This window comes from Muntiacus reevesi, chromosome 6 (assembly GCF_963930625.1).
Source record: "Muntiacus reevesi chromosome 6, mMunRee1.1, whole genome shotgun sequence".
NCBI classification, from domain to species: Eukaryota; Metazoa; Chordata; class Mammalia; order Artiodactyla; family Cervidae; genus Muntiacus; species Muntiacus reevesi.
In genome coordinates, this window is record NC_089254.1 from 70,601,217 (window position 1) to 70,620,304 (window position 19,088).

At 34.1% G+C, this 19,088-nt stretch overlaps 1 protein-coding gene across 12 annotated transcripts in view; it reads left to right on the plus strand.

The window, feature by feature from the left end:
• CFAP69 (cilia and flagella associated protein 69) overlaps positions 1-19,088 on the plus strand; it is a 57,875-nt gene that overhangs the window by 25,874 nt on the left and 12,913 nt on the right. For 10 of the 12 annotated variants that reach the window (XM_065939852.1, XM_065939853.1, XM_065939857.1 and 7 more), the window contains 6 exons: positions 2,240-2,288; positions 2,385-2,506; positions 5,268-5,484; positions 8,261-8,425; positions 11,477-11,595; positions 13,258-13,376. In XM_065939852.1, coding sequence (XP_065795924.1) covers positions 2,240-2,288; positions 2,385-2,506; positions 5,268-5,484; positions 8,261-8,425; positions 11,477-11,595; positions 13,258-13,376 — 791 coding nt within the window. The remainder of the gene's footprint in view (positions 1-2,239; positions 2,289-2,384; positions 2,507-5,267; positions 5,485-8,260; positions 8,426-11,476; positions 11,596-13,257; positions 13,377-19,088) is intronic. The other 2 variants (XM_065939855.1, XM_065939856.1) reach the window with 2 other exon arrangements.

Sequence of the window (19,088 nt, forward strand, 5' to 3'; positions counted from 1 at the left end):
GTATAGGAATGCAAGGGATTTCTGTGTGTTAATTTTATATCCTGCAAGTTTACTATATTCATTGATTAGCTCTAGTAATTTTCTGGTGGCGTCTTTAGGGTTTTCTATGTAGAGGATCATGTCATCTGCAAACAGTGAGAGTTTCACTTCTTTTCCTATCTGGATTCCTTTTATTTCTTTTTCTGCTCTGATTGCTGTGGCCAAAACTTCCAAAACTGGTCAACCACTTGTAAAAGAATGAAACTAGAACACTTTCTAACACCTTACACAAAAATAAACTCAAAATGAATTAAAGATCTAAATGTAAGACCAGAAACTATAAAACTCCTAGAGGAGAACATAGGCAAAACACTCTCCAACATAAATCACAGCAAGATCCTCTATGATCCACCTCCCAGAATATTGGAAATAAAAGCAAAAATAAACAAATGGGACCTAATTAAACTTAAAAGCTTTTGCACAAGAAAGGAAACTATAAGCAAGGTGAAAAGACAGCCTTCAGAATGGGAGAAAATAATAGCAAATGAAGAAACAGACAAAGGATTAATCTCAAAAATATATAAGCAACTCCTGCAGCTCAATTCCAGAAAAATAAATGACCCAATCAAAAAATGGGCCAAAGATCAAAACAGACATTTTTCCAAAGAAGACATTCAGATGGCTAACAAACACATGAAAAGATGCTCAACATCACTCATTATCAGAGAAATGCAAATCAAAACCTCAATGAGGTACCATTAGACACCAGTCAGAATGGCTGCTATTCAAAAGTCTACAAGCAATAAGTGCTGGAGAGGGTGTGGAGAAAAGGTAATCCTCTTACACTGTTGGTGGGAATGCAAACTAGGGCAGCCACTATGGAGAACAGTGTGGAGATTCCTTAAAAAACTGGAAATAGAACTGCCATATGACCCAGCAATCCCACTCCTGGGCATACACACCGAGGAAACCAGATCTGAAAGAGACACGTGTACCCCAATGTTCATCGCAGCACTGTTTATAATAGCCAGGACATGGAAGCAACTTAGATGCCCATCAGCAGAAGAATGGATAAGGAAGCTGTGTTACATATACACTATGGAATATTACTCAGCCATTAAAAAGAATTCATTTGAATCAGTTCTAATGAGATGGATGAAACTGGAGCCCATTATACAGAGTGAAGTAAGCCAGAAAGATAAACACCAATACAGTATACTAATGCATATATATGGAATTTTAAAAGATGATAACGATAACCCTATATGCAAAACAGAAGAAGAGACACAGATGTACAGAACAGACTTTTAGACTCTGTGGGAGAAGGTGAGGGTGGGATGTTCTGAGAGAACAGCATTGAAACAAATATACCATCAAGGGTGAAACAGATCACCAGCCCAGGTTGGATGCATGAGACAAGTGCTCAGGGCTGGTGCACTGGGAAGACCCAGAGGGATGGGATGGAGAGGGAGGCGGGAGGGGGGATTGGGATGGGGAACACATGTAAATCCATGACTGATTCATGTCAATGTATGGCAAAAACCACTACAATATTGTAAAGTAATTAGCCTCCAACTAATAAAAATAAATGGAAAAAAAAAATTTTAAATATGGATCTTAAAGTAGTAGGAATATATAGTTGCAAGCTCAAAAGCCCAAAGTTTGTCTTATAAATTCTTCCTAATGTACATATTAGGTAGATATTCCTAGAATATCTCTGACAGGAATGAGTTCCCTCATGCTGAAATGTCTGCAGTTCTCGTCATTCTTCAGGGCTTTTCGGGTTAAATAGGAATTGTTTATTTTCTCTTGACCAAACCTTTCATATAGGAGAGTGGTTGATGTCAGGATGGGGAACTGGGGGGTGTTAAGAAGAAAAGCTGTGAAAATAACTATTTTATTTCCTTCTTTTGTTAATTGAAGCTATGGATAATGAATTACATAAGTAACTTGTAGAAATACATATTTAGGTTCCTAACAAATTTTAAACAGCATCTTATAAAATATTCTTAGAATAATTAAAAATGTTTCTTAGGACATACAAAATTAAGTTTAATATTAAATAAATTACAGGTATATCCAGCTATATGTTTTTATTTTCTTGCTTTCATCCCTTCCTATTATTAGTGCTTTATGAATTCAAGTCAATGACAAGGAGAATGTGACAAATATACTTAAATATTAGGTAAATATGGGCATCTGTAACCTAACTTCCATATAATTAATTCATCCATCTGTTTCTTTTGTGCATTTTTATTAGGAGTCTGGCTTTACCAGGGATTTGATATTATTTGCAACATTTAATGAAGGTAACAAACATAAAACTTTCGAGTTATAATTATCTTAATATGTCTTATACATCATTTCAGCTTTTATTTTCCTTTTCTTTTTTTTCTCCCTCACAGTTAAAAGTCAAAATCCTTTGGTAAAAGGTGTTAAGGTTTCTAATTCCTATGAAGATTTTGAGTTGAAGAAATTGCTATTCAATATAATTGTGATCCTATGTAAAGATTTATCTACTATACAGGTAAAAAGTAATCAAAGCAAAAATTAAAATTGTCTCACTTTGTAGTATAATTTTTTTAAAGTCACAACTGCAAATCTTTCATCAGCCCATATGTTTACCTTCAGTTCAGTTCAGTCGCTCAGTCGTGTCTGACTCTTTGCGACCCCATGAGCTGAAGCATGCCAGGCCTCCCTGTCCATCACCAACTCCTGGAGCCCACCCAAACTCATGTCCATTGAGTTGGTGATGCCATCCAACCATCTCATCCTCTGTCGCCCCTTCTCCTGCCCTCAATCTTCCCTAGCATCAGGATATTTTCCAATGAGTCAGCTCTTTGCATGAGGTGGCCAAAGTAGTGGAGTTTCAGCTTCAGCATCAGTCCTTCCAATGAACAGCCAGGACTCATCTCTTTTAGGATGGACTGGTTGGATCTCCTCGCAGTCCAAGGTACTCTCAAGAGTCTTCTCCAACACCACAGTTCAAAAGCATCAATTCTTTGGTGCCCACCTTTCTTCACCATCCAACTCTCACATCCATACATGACCAATGGAAAAACCATAGCCTTGACTAGACGGACCTTTGCTGGCAAAGTAATGTCTCCGCTTTTTAATATGCTATCTAGGTTGGTCATAACTTTCCTTCCAAGGAGTAAGCGTCTTTTAATTTCATGGCTGCAATCACCATCTGCAGTGATTTTGGAGCCCCCCAAAATAAAGTCTGACACTGTTTCCACTGTCTCCCCATCTATTTCCCATGAAGTGATGGAACCAGATGCCATGATCTTAGTTTTCTGAATGTTGAGCTTTAAGCCAACTTTTTCATTCTCCTCTTTTACTTTCATTAAGAGGCTCTTTAGTTCTTCTTCACTTTCTGCCATAAGGGTGGTGTCATCTGCATATCTGAGATTATTGATATTTCTCCCGGCAATCTTGATTCCAGCTTGTGCTTCTTCCAGCCCAGCATTTCTCCTGATGTACTCTGCATAGAAGTTAAATAAGCAGGGTGGCAATATACAGCCTTGACATACTCCTTTTCCTATTTGGAACCAGTCTGTTGTTCCATGTCCAGTTCTGACTGTTGCTTGGTCACCTGCATATAGGTTTTTTAAGAGGCAGGTCAGGTGGTCTGGTATTCCCATCTCTTTCAGAATTTTCCACAGTTTATTGTGATCCACACAGTCAAAGGCTTTGGCATAGTCAATAATGCAGAAATAGATGTTTTTCTGGAACTCTTGCTTTTTCGATGATCCAGCGGATGTTGGCAATTTGATATCTGGTTCCTCTGCCTTTTCTAAAACCAACTTGAACATCTGGAAGTTCACGGTTCACGTATTGCTGAAGCCTGGCTTGGAGAATTTTGAGCATTACTTTACTAGCGTGTGGGATAAGTGCAATTGTGCGGTAGTTTGAGCTTATAGTATGGTGATTAAGGCTTCAGTCAGGTAGACTCAAGTTTCTTTGCTTTCTAGTAATGTGATCTTGATTAAGCAATTTAGCTTCTCTAAATTCCAGTAACCTCAATTTCAAAATGGAAAAGATACCTATCTCATAAAATTATTATGAGGATTAAAATAGCTAAGAAAAATTTTTGGTAATGCCACTTTGAGGAATATACCAAAAAATGCTCAGGAAAAAGCCTTTCTTTACAATTAATTTCTTTACAACTTAATTATTCATATCAAAAGCATGTACTCTGTAGAACCTAAATGTATTTTCTGAAATGCCATATAGAAACTTAATAGAATGTGTTTTATTATTACAATGGAGTATCATATAACCATTTTAATGACAGTTACAGGGTCAAATGGCACAGAGACTGTGGTAAATTACTTAAAGCACAGATGTAAGCAATGGAATCAGTCCATTGTTTTCCTGTCATATGTTTGTGTTTGTGGCTCAGTAGTGGTAGTGATAATGAATATGTGTACTATTACAGTTCACAGATTATTTCAAAAAAGTTATTCGTTTAATATAGCAATGCTAGAACTAATAGTTATTTTTGCTTTCTCAGTTCTAAATCTTGTGCTCTTTCCATGTGGAATAATATAAATTTCAGAAAAATTCATAGATGCTGTTGTGAAAATGTCTTTGTAGGATAATGCCAGATGAAAAGAAAGTTGAATAGAATATAGCACATGGTGTGTTACTATCTTATGAACCATAAATATGTATCAATCAGAATCAACTATAATATTAACTTGATTGTGTCATATTATCATAGCATTGTACTTTTTATTGAAATCATGGATTCAGTACAAACTAAATAGAGTATTTATGTACGTTCTGTTACCTGTGCTTAAAAATTAGCCACAGTCATGATCATAATTTCAGACAAAATTGATTTCTTGAAGTGTACAGTTTCTTAAAGTATACAGCTCAAATATACAATTGAATTTCTAAAATGTTTCTTTTTTAGGAAAGCAAGGAAGGCAGAAATAACCACCAGCTTATTTGCCCCAAATTTTTGACTCTTGTGGTTTTATCATAAGCAGGAGCTAAACTGCATATATAAGTAATATAGATTTAAAAATTACTACTTATTATGTATTATTGTCAGCCATAGAGTGCATAGCCCAGAAAGGGGAATCATAGTGAACTGTTGTTATTATTGAGTTTGGTTTTTGGTTTTTTAGTTTTTGGTACTTAACATAGCTTGGAATCTTTAGGAAGGAAATATTTTGAAATCATCAGTAACACATCAAACTGGAAATCTGTTATTAAATTTCCTTAGATTAAATTGTTTTAATTATGTTTCTAACATAGTACTTTTGCCTTTCTCATAGCTATTAATTGATGGCAAAATTATTTTGGCTTTGTTTACCTATGTTAAAAAGCCTGAGAAACACAAAATACTTGAATGGTCTGCAGCACAGTATGAAGAACTACAGCTGCATGCAATTGCCACTTTGTCATCAGTGGCTCCTTTTTTAATAGACGAGTACATGTTCTATACGGGAAATGCTCGAGTCCTTGAATTTCTAACATGGTGTGACAATGATGGTAAGTGGGCTTTCAGATTCCTGTCAAAATTTCAGTTTACATATTTCAACTGAATAAAAGTGAAAGTGAAGTCGCTCAACCATGTCCAACTCTTTGCAACCCTATGGATAGTAGCCCGCCAGGCTCCTCTGTCCTTGGAATTTTCCAGGCAAGAATACTGGAATGGGTTGCCATTTCCTTCTCCAGCGGATTTTCCCGACCCAGGGATAGAACTTGGGTTTCCCACGTTGTGGGAAGACTCTTTACCATCTGAGCCACGAGGAAATCCTTCAACTGAATGGTGGTATACAAAAAGAAATACAATTAAAAGGAGAACTAAAAATGTTGATCTGACCTTCAGTGATTTTATATATTTAGATGATGTTTTAAGAAAAAAGTCTGAGATTTCATTTAGAATCAGACATTAGTAAATGTTAGCTATACCTGATGCTTACCTTTCAGTAAAAGAAATCATTCATTTAAACTGATTTAAATTTTTTGACCTATCCAATAATTATAACAAGTCCTATAATATTGTAATTAGTCATTCAACAAATATTTATTGAATGCCTCCTAGTTACCATATATTGTTTTATCTGCTAAAGAAACATTTATGTTCAAAATAATAAAATCCTACCTTCATGGAGCTTCAAATCTAGATCTCTAGCCACAGGTTGTCTGCTAAATTAACAGAGCCATGATTTATATGACTACTTCATTTCAATTCTCATAATTCTTAGAAGGGAAATAAATATATTCTTTAAAAAATTATAAGGAAGATACTGCATTCTTTTCTGGTAGTAACTTTGCTTTGGAAATAATTTTACATGGCACATTTTCATTAGGTCAGGAATAGCACTAATTTATCAATGAGGGAGAGAAAACAATGACTTATTTTTTTCTCTAGCTTTTAATATGATGAGTTATTAAATTTAGTCATGTTAAATTCAGTTCAGTTCAGTCACTCAGTTGTGTCCGACTCTTTGTGACCCCATGAACTGCAGCATGCCAGACCTCCCTGTCCATCATCAACTCCCAAAGTTTGAGTCAGTGATGTCCATTGAGTCAGTGATGCCATCCAACCATCTCATCCTCTGTCATCCCCTTCTCCTCCTGCCCTCAATCTTTCCTGCACTTTAAATAAAACAATTCTCCTGCATCTCCTTTATATCATTTATGTTTATAGAAATCTATAAGACCAAAAAAAAGGTAATGCTGCTTAACCAAAGGAAGCCTGATGGCTAACAGTTATTGAGTACCTACTGTGAGGTAGGCCTTAACCCTTTCAACAATATTAAATCATTTAGGCCTCAAAACAAATCTAGGAGTTATAGGTTCTGTTATTAGCCTGGTAGGTCAGTGGTTAGAACTTAGTCGGAAGAGTTCAGTAACTTGTCCCTTTCACATAGTAAGTAGCAGAGCCAGGATTTAATACAGGGAGTCTGGTCCCAGAACCCACATTTTTAAACCTATACACAATACTGAGAACAGTACTTTGAACTTTTTTTTCTAGCACGAAACAAAAAGATACCTCTAAAAGAGCCTTTCTAAGAATGCATATTATATCCAAGAAAGAGGACTTCTCTTGTTACTTATCAAGACTGACCATAAAGCTATAGTAATTAAAATTATATTGTACTAGGCTTGGAATAGACCAGTGAAATGGAATATATGGGAGGTGGGCATTATCAGAGATGATATTGCCAATCAATGAGAAAAAAATAGTGCTCGGGCAGTCGGCGCTCTGTGAAAAAAGTAAAGATTAGATTCTTTTAACTTGTTTTAAAAAATCAATTGCAAAATGAACTAAAACCCTAAATGTGAAACACTGTAAAAATCTTAGAAGAAAATATGGGAGATTATCTCTATGATAACAGGGTGAAAAATGATTTTTTTAAAAAACAGAACTTAAAGTATTTATAAGATTATAAAAGATTATTAAATGTATCAATTACTGTAAAATAGAAATATCTGTGTGACAGAATGACAGAATCTGAATAAGATAACAATCTACTAATTGAGAGAAGATATTTATTCACCCCTCTGACTGATAAACAATTGGAATTCAGGCTCATAAAGAACTCATAAATATCAAAAGGAAAATAACTCAGTAGGGTAGACAAAGAATAAGGTTTGCCAAGAAGATTCTTCAAAATATTTGGAGAAAATCTCAAATTAAAAAAAAAAAATTAAAAGACATTCAACCCCATTGCACTACAGAGGAAATGTAATTGCTCTGCAAATTAAGATAACAGTGAACTACCATTTCACATTTAATAGATCAAGGAAAAAAATCTATTTCTTAAACATTGTATTCATATAACCACTTTGGGAAACAATCTGACAACTTGAGTAGAACTCCATGTGGGTGTACACTACAGGATTCTGGTGTCACAGGCAAAACACTTCTTTGTGGGAACAAGAGGACATGAACTAGAATGTTCATCTTAGCAGTTTGTACTAGTGAACAGATAAACTGTTATTTATAATGTGGATGTGGAAAACAGTTAAAACTGAGTGATCTAGATCTACTTGTAACCATGTGAATAATTTTAAAAACATAATGTTGCATTAATAACAAATGACAAAAATACATGCAATAATGATACATTTGAGTAAAATTCAAAAACATGTATTTGTATACAGGAAATAGAGGAAGGGAATCGAATCACATTTACTTCTCTAAAAAGAAAAACCCTGAAGTATGACAAAATTTTACCATCTCTTTAAACTTATATAGACAGAAATGATGTCTAAATTTCTTGATGTAAACTAAACTATTAATATTTTTCTACAGATTCCTTCTTTAGTCATGGTAACAGTTTTCATGGTGCAGGTGGCCGTGGCAACAAGTTTGCCCAGATGCGTTACAGTTTAAGACTCTTGAGAGCCATGGTCTACCTTGAGAATGATACTATAAACAAGGATCTGTGTGAAAAGGGAGCAATTCAGCAACTAATAGGTAAAACATAACATGTTCCTGTCCTGTGAAAGTAGGATTCTTATAAATTAGAAATTTTGTTTGAAATGGTTTTCTATACATTTATTTTGTCTGATAGCTGACAAACTCCTGATTTTTGTTTCATACTATGGATATAAACTAGCTTGTCTTTACTGAAACACCATGATTACTTATCCTTTAAACATTTATTTAATTCAGATATGGTTTCATTTAGGATTATCTTTATCCTTTTTTTAATGGACTATTGTTATGTTTCATTCTTTTAGTAGTAAGATCACCACTTTTTGGCCAGGCCTTTTGGAGTCATTTTAAAAGAGGACAGCATTACACTTTGCAGTGCATTTGACATACCAGAACACTGGTACACTGGTGTATTCAGAAATTTACATATTCTTTCTGGTGTGAAATATCAGGATATCCTTAATTTTTAAATTAGAGTTGACAATGCTAAGTCACTTTATCCCCCAAATTCATACATGTGCACTCAAAATTGAGTTCAAAATTGAGCTCTCAAAAAATTGAGAACCCCTAGAGTTAAAACTTTATGCCTTTTATTATTAAAAAAAAAATAAATAGTTCTCTGGCCCTAACCTTTCCTGACTTTGAGAAGTAAGAGTTATATTAGTCATATTCATGTTCAGTGATTGCCACATGGGTAAGTGATATAATTTGCTGGATGTCAGTTTATTATAAATGCTTACTTAAAAACTTTCTTGTCTGTTAAGACAAGTGCCCACTCTTCCATCAGTAGTGAATTAGGGTGAAAGTGAAAGTGAAAGTCGTTCAGTCATGTCTGACTCTTTGTGACCCCATGAACTATAGAGTCCATGGAATTCTCCAGGCCAGAACACTGGAGTGGGTAGCTGTTCCCTTCTCCAGGGGATCTTCCCAACCCAGGAATCGAACCCAGGTCTCCTGCATTGCAGACAAATTCTTTACCAGCTGAGTCACCAGGGAAGTCTGGATAGGGGTGGTACCCTCTAACAATAATACAAATAAACAAAATGAAGATATTGAAAAAAGGGCTAGGCAAAAACATTCACTTTATTGATGAGTTTACTTAGGATGATCAAACCTGAAAGTAGATTTTATCTCTTCTGTGCACATTTCATTATGCAGAACTCAGTGTTAAGGCCCTAGCCTAACAGGATGAATACAGTTTTCCATATATCCAGGAAGAAGTCTTAATCTTACCTGGGTGGCAAGAGGGGAAGGAAAAGCAAATAACAAGGGTTCTTTTCTTCTTAGGACCTCATCCCTTTAACTTGAAAGAAATTGATCTTTATTATGTGAGTAGCTAGAGGTAGGGATCGCCTCTTACTGAGTCTAACAGAGGGCTCCGTAGTAGTAATAAACTCAGCAAATAGTAATTGCATTGTAAACGCAAATGTTTATACACCTGTTGTCTAGGCACTGATGTCATAAATATGTATAGAGCAGAACTCTCAGGACCTCCCTTAATGGAAACAAAAGGAAAGATATATGTCATAGAAAGATAGTATGAGTTACCCTGCACCATCAGTAAATCACCTAGTGAGTAATACAGAGAGTAAATGCCACAGAGTAGTTTTCAAGGCTGGGCAATCTTAACAGGAAACTTTATGACTTAAAGTGTGAAGGTAAGGCTGTTTCAAGAGGGAAAAAGAGAAAGAAATGGTCTTTCACACAAGGGGACAGCATGAGCAAAAACATGAAGCCAAAATATACATGATGGTGTGTTCAGAGCTAGTTTAAGTGGAGTCAAAGTTTTATGAAGATAAATAATATGAGATAAAGTTAATTGTTTAGTCAGACGCCAAGCTAGAAAGAGTATTGAATGGCAGATAATAATAGAGTTTGAACTTCATCCACTTTAAGCACGGGGAGCTATTAGTAGTTTGGATTAGGGAAGTTATATATACAATGCTATTTTGGAAAGAGGCAAAAGGAAAGAAATATATCTAATGATTTAAAATAGGACACGGAGAGGGTAAATGTAGGGAGTTAAAGGATAAATATTAAGAAAATAATTCAGTATTAACATAACTTTTATTACAGATAACAGGGAAAGTGACATACCTGTACACAGATAGGAAGAAGAGGAGTTAATCTAGAGAAGAGAAGCCGACCTGAGGCAAGCCAAGCTGGGTTTCTAGACGGTGTCCTAATGAGAGAGCATAGGCCTCTGTCCATGGCATACCTTTGCCCTGGCCTCCAGCACACTCAGCTCGCCTTCCTAGACTCTGATCCTTCACCTGTAATTCAGTGTAACAGGACCAAGAACTGTCCCTTCAGGGACAACTATGGAAATAGGCTATGGTTTCCATGGCCCTTTTACTTTGAAATATAGCTCCACACCTTGCTGTTAATGCTAATTCCCTTTGATTCCCTTTAAGTGAAGAAAAGTGACTTTTGTTCCTTATATAAAGTTTAAAGGAGAAGTCCTTTTCTGAAGCAAAATGTTCTTGTGAATGACATTCCATCAGTGTAAAGTGACTGTTTTCAAGTTTTTTAAAATTTTGATTGGAAGCAAGGAAGAACTTTTAAAGGACACAAGAATATTGCTACCTAAGTTGTCAAAAATGCCTTCAGGTAGACATAAGTAGACAACACAGAAAGAAGTAACAGAAAAAGAAAACATACTTAGGGCACTCTTCCACCTTTACTTAAAATTGACCCTGTTAATCATAAGGAAAAGAAGAGATGAGGCAAGCTAAGATCGGTATTTTGGTCATATATTTGCAAAGGCATGTGTCTTTGCCTCATGAAACTGCATATTTTTAAACAGTTTTGTTTTCTTGGTGAAGTATCAGGTTGTAAAAGGCTGCTTTTAATGATATTCAAATAATTATGTACTAGAAATTCGATATATATCAGAATATTGATTGTATTAAGAGCTCAAAGAATCCATTTATCATCTGTCTACAGCTTCTAGGAAATCATGCAATGAAAATTACCCTTTTAAAAATAGTTCTTCTAGTTGAAATTTTATAAGAATTTCAGAACAGTAATTGATCAAAATAAAAATACAGTGTTCAGTAACTTTACATTCTTTAACTTTCTTCAAATCAGGAATCTTTAAAAATACAATAAGCAAGTATAATGATAAGGAAGAGGCCATTCTTCTGGAAATTCAGTCTGATATTTTACTTATTTTATCTGGTCTTTGTGAATATCATATTCCTGGGAAGGTATGTATGCCTGTGAATCAAAGTTTTGTTCAGATCTTTCAATCACATGACATTAGGAACTATTTCTTAGTAAATGTCCATAAATGTTGGTGTTTCTTAATCTTATGAAGATTTAATATTCTTTTTATAATTAGAGTATAATTACATAAAGTATATAGATCTTAAGTATATAGTTTGATTTTGACAAATGTTATCTTTTTAACCAGTATCCCAATTAATATATAGAATTTTTTCTCTCTATAATACTTCCACGCTGCTTAACAGCCATGCCCCTACTTGCCTCTAGGCAACCCACTGTTCTGATTTCTATCTTCATAAATTAGTTTTGCCTATTCTTTAACTTTATATGAATAGAATCACATAATTACCTACCTTATTATTTCTGGTTTTTGTCACCCAGCACCATGTTTCTGAAATATATCCATGTTGTTGCATGTATCAATAATTCATTCCTTTTTATTGCTGAATAGTATTTCATTGTATACCAAAATTTGTTTCTCTATCCTTTGGTGATAAGCGCTTGGGCTGATTCCATTTGGGACTACTGTCTTTAAAGCTTTAATTAAGGTTGCTGTACTAGTCTTTTTGTGGGAAAAAATGCTTTCATTTCTCTTTGGTAAATACCTGGGAGTGCAACTGATGAATCATAAGCTAGGTGTTATGTTTTGAAGTAACTGGCAAATAGTTCTTCAAAGTAGCTGTACCATTATAAATGCTATTTTGTGTTTAAACTGGGTTCATACCTAAAACTAAAAGTTAAAAAAGAGTTTAATTCCTTTTGATCTTTTTAATGCCTTAGAAAACTCTGAGTCTCAGAGATTAATAACTTACATAATAATACAGATTTGGAAAGATAAAAATTAAAAATTATGAAGGCTTCAATACAGTGATTTGAGGGAGAAGCAAAAAGAACAGTAAATACATACTTAGCTCCAAGCTTTGGTGAAACTTCTTATATTCTATCATCTTGTGCCTATGTTCTTCTGGAAAATACTCATAGTCTTGCTTACTGGGACCCAGAATAGAATAACAGGACTATAAGAAAGGTACTTAGTATGGGACAAATATTAACTGGTAATAACTTTATATAAATTATTAAACGTTTTAACTGCTATTGATTATTTCTGTCTTGGAAACATTAGAAAATCTTCCATAATAGAATTTTAACCCCTTAAATTAGTTGTTGCTATCTGGTATTTATCTTACATTATGTTAGACTACATTCACTACAGTGTGAAAAAAAAAACCATGGGACAAGTCTTATGGTTTGTTTTTTTTTGTAAAGAAAGAGAAAGAGGAAAAATATAAATGGGCATTAAGTTGGCATATTGATTGGTATCCTCTCTTAAAAAATAATCAACTTTACAATAATTTGCCTTAAGTTCCTGAGAAAAGTGAGTAAAAATTTGAAAACAAAACAAAACTGTATTACTGTACTATTTTCCTTGTTGAGATAATCCCATGGACAGAGGACTCTTGTGGGCTACAGTCCATAGGGTCACAAAGAGTTGTTCATGACTGAGCAACTGAGCATGCACATATACACTATTTTCTTAACAATGTTGTATTTTCCTAGTTGAAAAGTTTTATGGGACAGGATGAAATGGGAAATAAAATGATTATTTGTTTATTTCAAGAAATAATTGTAAATAAATCTCTTAGGAAATTTTTGGAACTGGAGGAGTGGATATAATTCTTCATGTAATGAAAACAGACCCCAAGAAGTTACAGAGTGGATTAGGCTATAATATACTTCTTTATAGTACATTGGACAGCATCTGGTGAGTATGGCTGTACCCACAGTAAAAGAAAATTACCTCTCTAGCTATGTATCCGTTTTCTTCCCTTAAAACTGCAGAAGAAATACAAGCCTTTTTGTTTTCAATAGTCCAAAAATGACACTTACAAGTATACCTTAGAAAGTAGTCTTGTCCATCACTCAAATATAAAAACCATTCTTGTATCTAAACTTAGATCCTTATATTTGTGATTTGAATGCTTTTCATTTTGGCCTGGCCTGGGAAAACACAAGCATCTACTGTTACTCATATAGTATTCTTCATATCCTTTTGAAGGATATGAAGACTCCTGAATTCCTCATTCATCTTATCTTAAAGAGTTGAAAACCAATTGATTAGGTATTTCCTAGTCAAAATTATTTCCCAAAAAGTTTAGCATTCCAAAGGGCAAATCATAAATAAACTGCTTTTTTTAACATCAATTTATGAAATTTTGTCTTGGGGGAAATTACTTGAGTTTCATATATCATTAACACTTAATACATTTCTTTTGTTCTATTTGGGTGGAATTCATGAGAGTCACTCCACACACATTTGTTTAAGAAAAAAAATAAAAAAAAACCCTCATGACTAGAGACCTAATAGATGTATGTAGATCATTCTACCAATAACAGCAGAAAACACATTTTTAAAATCACTGTAATATTGTGATTTATAATTTAAAAATTTATATTTGGTCCATTTCTAGTACAGAACTCCCCAAACCCTTGTAATTTCTTAGTAAGAGCAATGGGAACATCTTTTGTTACAATATTTGGTCTTTTCTTTTTAGTTCCTATAATACTTTCATAGTAATAAAGATGAAGGTAGTATCTTTCTTTATTCATAACAAGCCACTTTCAACTACATCTGAATTTATGGTACTAAGGTGATTTTTGGAAAGCCCCTAGATAAACACAGGATGGGAGCCTGGTTGCCAAGGAACTAACTATATAGTTACTTAAAGATTGTAACTTTCAGCTCCACCCTCAACCTCTAGGGAGGGGAGAGAGACTGAAAATTGAGTTTAATCACCAATGGCCACTGATTTAATCAGTTATACCTACACAACGAAGTCTCCATAAAAATCCTAAACTATGAGATTGAGGAACTTCCAGGTCAGTGAACACATGGAGTTGCTGAGAGGGGCATGGAAGCTCCAGGCCCTTTGCCTATATACTTTGTCTTGTTGATCTCTTCCATCACTCTGTTCCCAAGTTATATTATTTTACAGTAAACTGGTAATAAGTAAGCTATTTCCTGAGTTCTGTGAGCTACTCTACATCTGGTTGGTCAGAAGCACAGGTGACGACCTGGACTAGAATCTAATTTTGGGGGCAGGAAAGCAGCATAATCTTGTGGGACTGAGCTCTTAACCTGTTAGACTGGATGCTAACTCTAGGTAGTAGTTTCAGAATTGAATTGAATTGGAGGATACCCAGTTGATGTCCACTGCAAATTGAAGAATTGTTTGGTATAGAAAAAACCTACACATTTGGTGGCCATTAGTGAAGTATTTAGAGTAGTTTTGAGAAGAGACACGGAGATTTTTGTTTGTTTGTTTTACAAGCACATGTGGTGCATTCTCTAGGGTAAGTCATATACAAGGTCACAAAACAAGCCTAGACAAATTTAAGAAAATGGAAATCATTCTTTTCTGACTACAACTGAGTTCAACTAGCAATAACAAAAGGAAACCAGAAAAATTCACAAAAGCATGGAAATCAAACAACACACTTTAGTATAATCATTGGGTCGAAGACAAAAACAAAAAGGAAACCAGAAGATTTCTCAGGGCAAACTAAAATGAAAGCACAACATACCTAAACTATTAATAGAAATATACAATCTACCAAGACTGAATCAAGAAACCCTGCACAGATCAATAACAATAAAGAGATTGAATCCATAATCAAAAACCTCCCAACCAAAAAAGTTCAGGTCTGGAGAGCTTTGCATTTTTATCAAAAATTTAAAGAATTAATACTAGTCCCTTTTAAACTCTTCCAACAGATAGGAGAATAAAGAACATTTCAAAACTCATTTTTTGAGGCCAGCATCAACGTAATACCACAACCAGACAAAGACATCATAGAGAACCGGGAGATCCCTGGCATCCAGGGGTTAGGACTTGGTGCTCTCACTGTCATGAACCTGGGTTCTAGTCCCTTGTGGTGAAACTAATATCCTGCAAGTCAACCAGTGTGGCCAAAGAAAGAACTACAGACCAAAATCCCTGATGAACATGGAAACAAAAATGCTCTGGAAAATATTGGACTGAATCCAACAGCATATTAAAAGGATTATACACCATGACCAAGTGGAACTTATCCCTGGAAAACAAGAATAGTTCAATATATTCATATTAGTCAATGTGATACACCACATTAATGGAATGAAGGACAAAAATCACACAATTATCTCAATGTATGCAGAAAAAGCATTTGACAAAATTCAACACCATTTGATGGTTAAAAACGCTTAGTAAATTAGGTAGTGAAGGAATTTACCTCAACACAATAAAAGCTTTATGAAAAAGTCACAACTAATATCACACTGAATGGTGAAAAGCCAAAAACTTTTTCTCTAAGATCAGTACAAGGCAAGGATGCCCACTCTTACCACTTTTACTCAACATAGTACCGTAAGTTCTACTTGGAGCAGTTAGGCAAGAAAAAGAAAAGAAAGTATCCAAATCAGAAAAAAAGGGTACAGTTTGCATCTGTTTGCAGATTACATTGATCTTATATGTAGAAAACACTAAAGACTCCACCAAAAGACGGTTAGAACTAATAAATGAATTCATTAAAGTTGCAGGATACAAAATTAACATACAAAACTACTGCATTTCTATATACCAGTAATGAACTATACAATAAAGAGGAAATTACAATCACATTTGTAATTTCTAAGAATAAAGTTCTTAGAAATAAACATAAACAAGGGGTGAAAGACATAGTGGTACAATCACTATGGCAAGCGATATGGAGGTTCCTCAAAAAATGAAAAATAGAACTACCATATGATCCAGTAATCTCACTTCTGGGAATATATCCTAAAGTATTGAAATCAGTATCTTGAAGAGATAGCTTCATCCTGTGTTCTATACTGCGTTGTTCACTGTAAATATTCACTATTCACAATAGTAAAGATACAGAAACAACACAAATGTCCATTAGATGAATGAAGAAAATGTGTTATGCACATGCAGTGGAATATTACTCAGCTTTAAAAAAGAAGGAAATCCTACCATTTGCAACAACATTGGATACATTATGCTAAGTGAAATGTCATTCACAGAAGGATGCCTCATACATAATTTCTCTTAAACACAGCATCTAAAATAGGCAAAAGTGTAAAAATAGATAATAGTATGTAGTATGATGTAGTATGTAGAATGATGAAGTGAGGGAGGCATGATGTGTTGTTCAGTGGATATAAAATTACAGTCATACAAAATCAGTAAGTTCCAGAGATCAGATCTGCAGTACAACACATTGCTTATAGATCTACTCTAGAATATAGTGGCTACAGTTAAGGTAAGAAGTTGTATACTTAAACATTTGTTAAGTGAGTAGATCTCATATGTTCAATGGTCTTATTCCCACCCCACCAAAAAACACCACCAACAAAAACCCACAAAGGGATATAAGGAAACTTTAATAGGTGATGAATGTTTTTATTACCTGGATTGTGGTGATTGCAACACAAGTATTTGCATATGTCCAAACTCACCAAATTATATACAGAAACTATATACAGATTAAAAATTCCAATTATACTGCAATAAACATGAGGGTGGTAGGGAAACTCTGATGAATATTACTTTCCATAGGATAAAGTAACTAGATTTATTCCCTAGAAATTCTCTCGTTTTACACAGAGCTATAATACTCAGCTTTCTTCCAGATAAACATGGGCAATGGAGCTAATCAACTATCTGGTTTCTTCTTTACTACAGAGAAGAGAAGGATATAGTGGTAACATGATAACCTGATCTTTAGTTTCAACAGCAAAGTCTTATTGACCAAAGTGCTGTATTAAGCATAGTAAAAAGTTCAGACGTGAATATTGAGTACCATCCTTGCTATATGCCAATACTTGGGATTCAGTGGTTACTGTGGGAAATGATTTGATGTTTTATCCCTTTTTTATTTGATATCTCATAATTATACTAAGATAAAGATAAATGGCTTTATCTGTGTATTTTACTAGAGCACAACTTCAAATACCTTTGTATAAATTAGTAATAAATAAGTTGGACATGAGTTTTAGCAAACTGGGAGATAGTAAAGGACAGAGAAGCCTGGTGTACTGCAGTTCTTGGGGACGCAGAGTTGGACACAACTTAGAGACTGAACAACAGTAACAACAAATTTCAGTGTTTAATTGGTAATAAAAGCCGTCAGATCTTTTTCCTTTTCTTAGAAACTTAAATGGGAGAAGTTCTCATCTATTCCTTTGGATCATGAAAGGACTTTAAATATTATCAAACACTTATAGTTCTATTGAGATATCATATTTCCCCTTCATTCTGTTTACATGAATCATCACATTGTATTTCTTGAATAAGCCTGACTTGGTTATGGTGTGTTATTTCCTTTTTTTTTTTTTATGTTGCTAGATTCAATTAGCAAATATTTTTAGATTTGGGGGAAAGAATATCATGTTAATGTTAAGTTTAATATTTCTTTTTTATTAATATTCCCTGAATGGTTTTGGAATCTAGTTTGACCTCAGAAAACAAGTTTGGAAGTATTCCTTCATTTTATTTTCTCTAGAAAGAGTTTGCATAAGATTGTTTTTATGTCTTTCTTAAGTAATTCATGGAATTCACCAATTAAGTTGTCTATGCCTGGAGTTTTCTTTGTAGAAAGATTCTAAAGTATAGGTTTCATTTCTTTAATGTGTATATATCTGTTAAGATTTTCTACTCATGCATAGGTTCTGATGTCTTTTTATAGGGACTTAGTTATTTTGTCTAAATTTTTGTTATTTCCTGCTATGTGAGTGTTTATAATATCCTCTTAGTATTTTTAATGTCTGCAGGATATAAAGTGATGCCTTCTTTTCCTTTCTTGGTATTAGTCATTTCTGCCTTCTCTCTTTTTTCTTTTTCCTTTTTTTTTTTTTTTTTTTTATTAGTTGGAGGTCTCTCTTTTTTCTTGATGGGTTTCACCAGGGTTGATCAATATCGATATTATTAGTATTTTTAAAGAATCAATTTGTGTGCATCATTGTTTCTATATTATTTTGTTTTTCTATTTAATTAATTTTGTGGAATTTTTTTTCATTCAATTTCATCTTTTCTATTTCTTGAGATAGATGCTAGGATCATAGATTTTTCAACTATTTTTCTGCTCTAAAATATCCATCTAAGGCTGTAAATTCACCTGTAAAGCCAATGAGTTTCCATATTCTCTTATCATTAAATTCAAACTGTTTTCCAGTTTTCATTGTGATTTTCTTTTCAATCTTTGGGAAATTTATATTATTTAATTTCTGAACATAGAAGGATGTTCTATTTTTTTCTGTTATTATTACAATAATGCTATGAATTAAAGAGGCAAAAGACGCCATGATCGGTGTGAGAGAGTTACTACCTCAAAAGTGGGAACAAAATAAGTGTGATTCATACCCATAGGTGGTAAAACTTGAAAGTACATGAGTGAAAGAGGCCAAGCTGATGGCCTTTATGTACCAACTCTCACAACC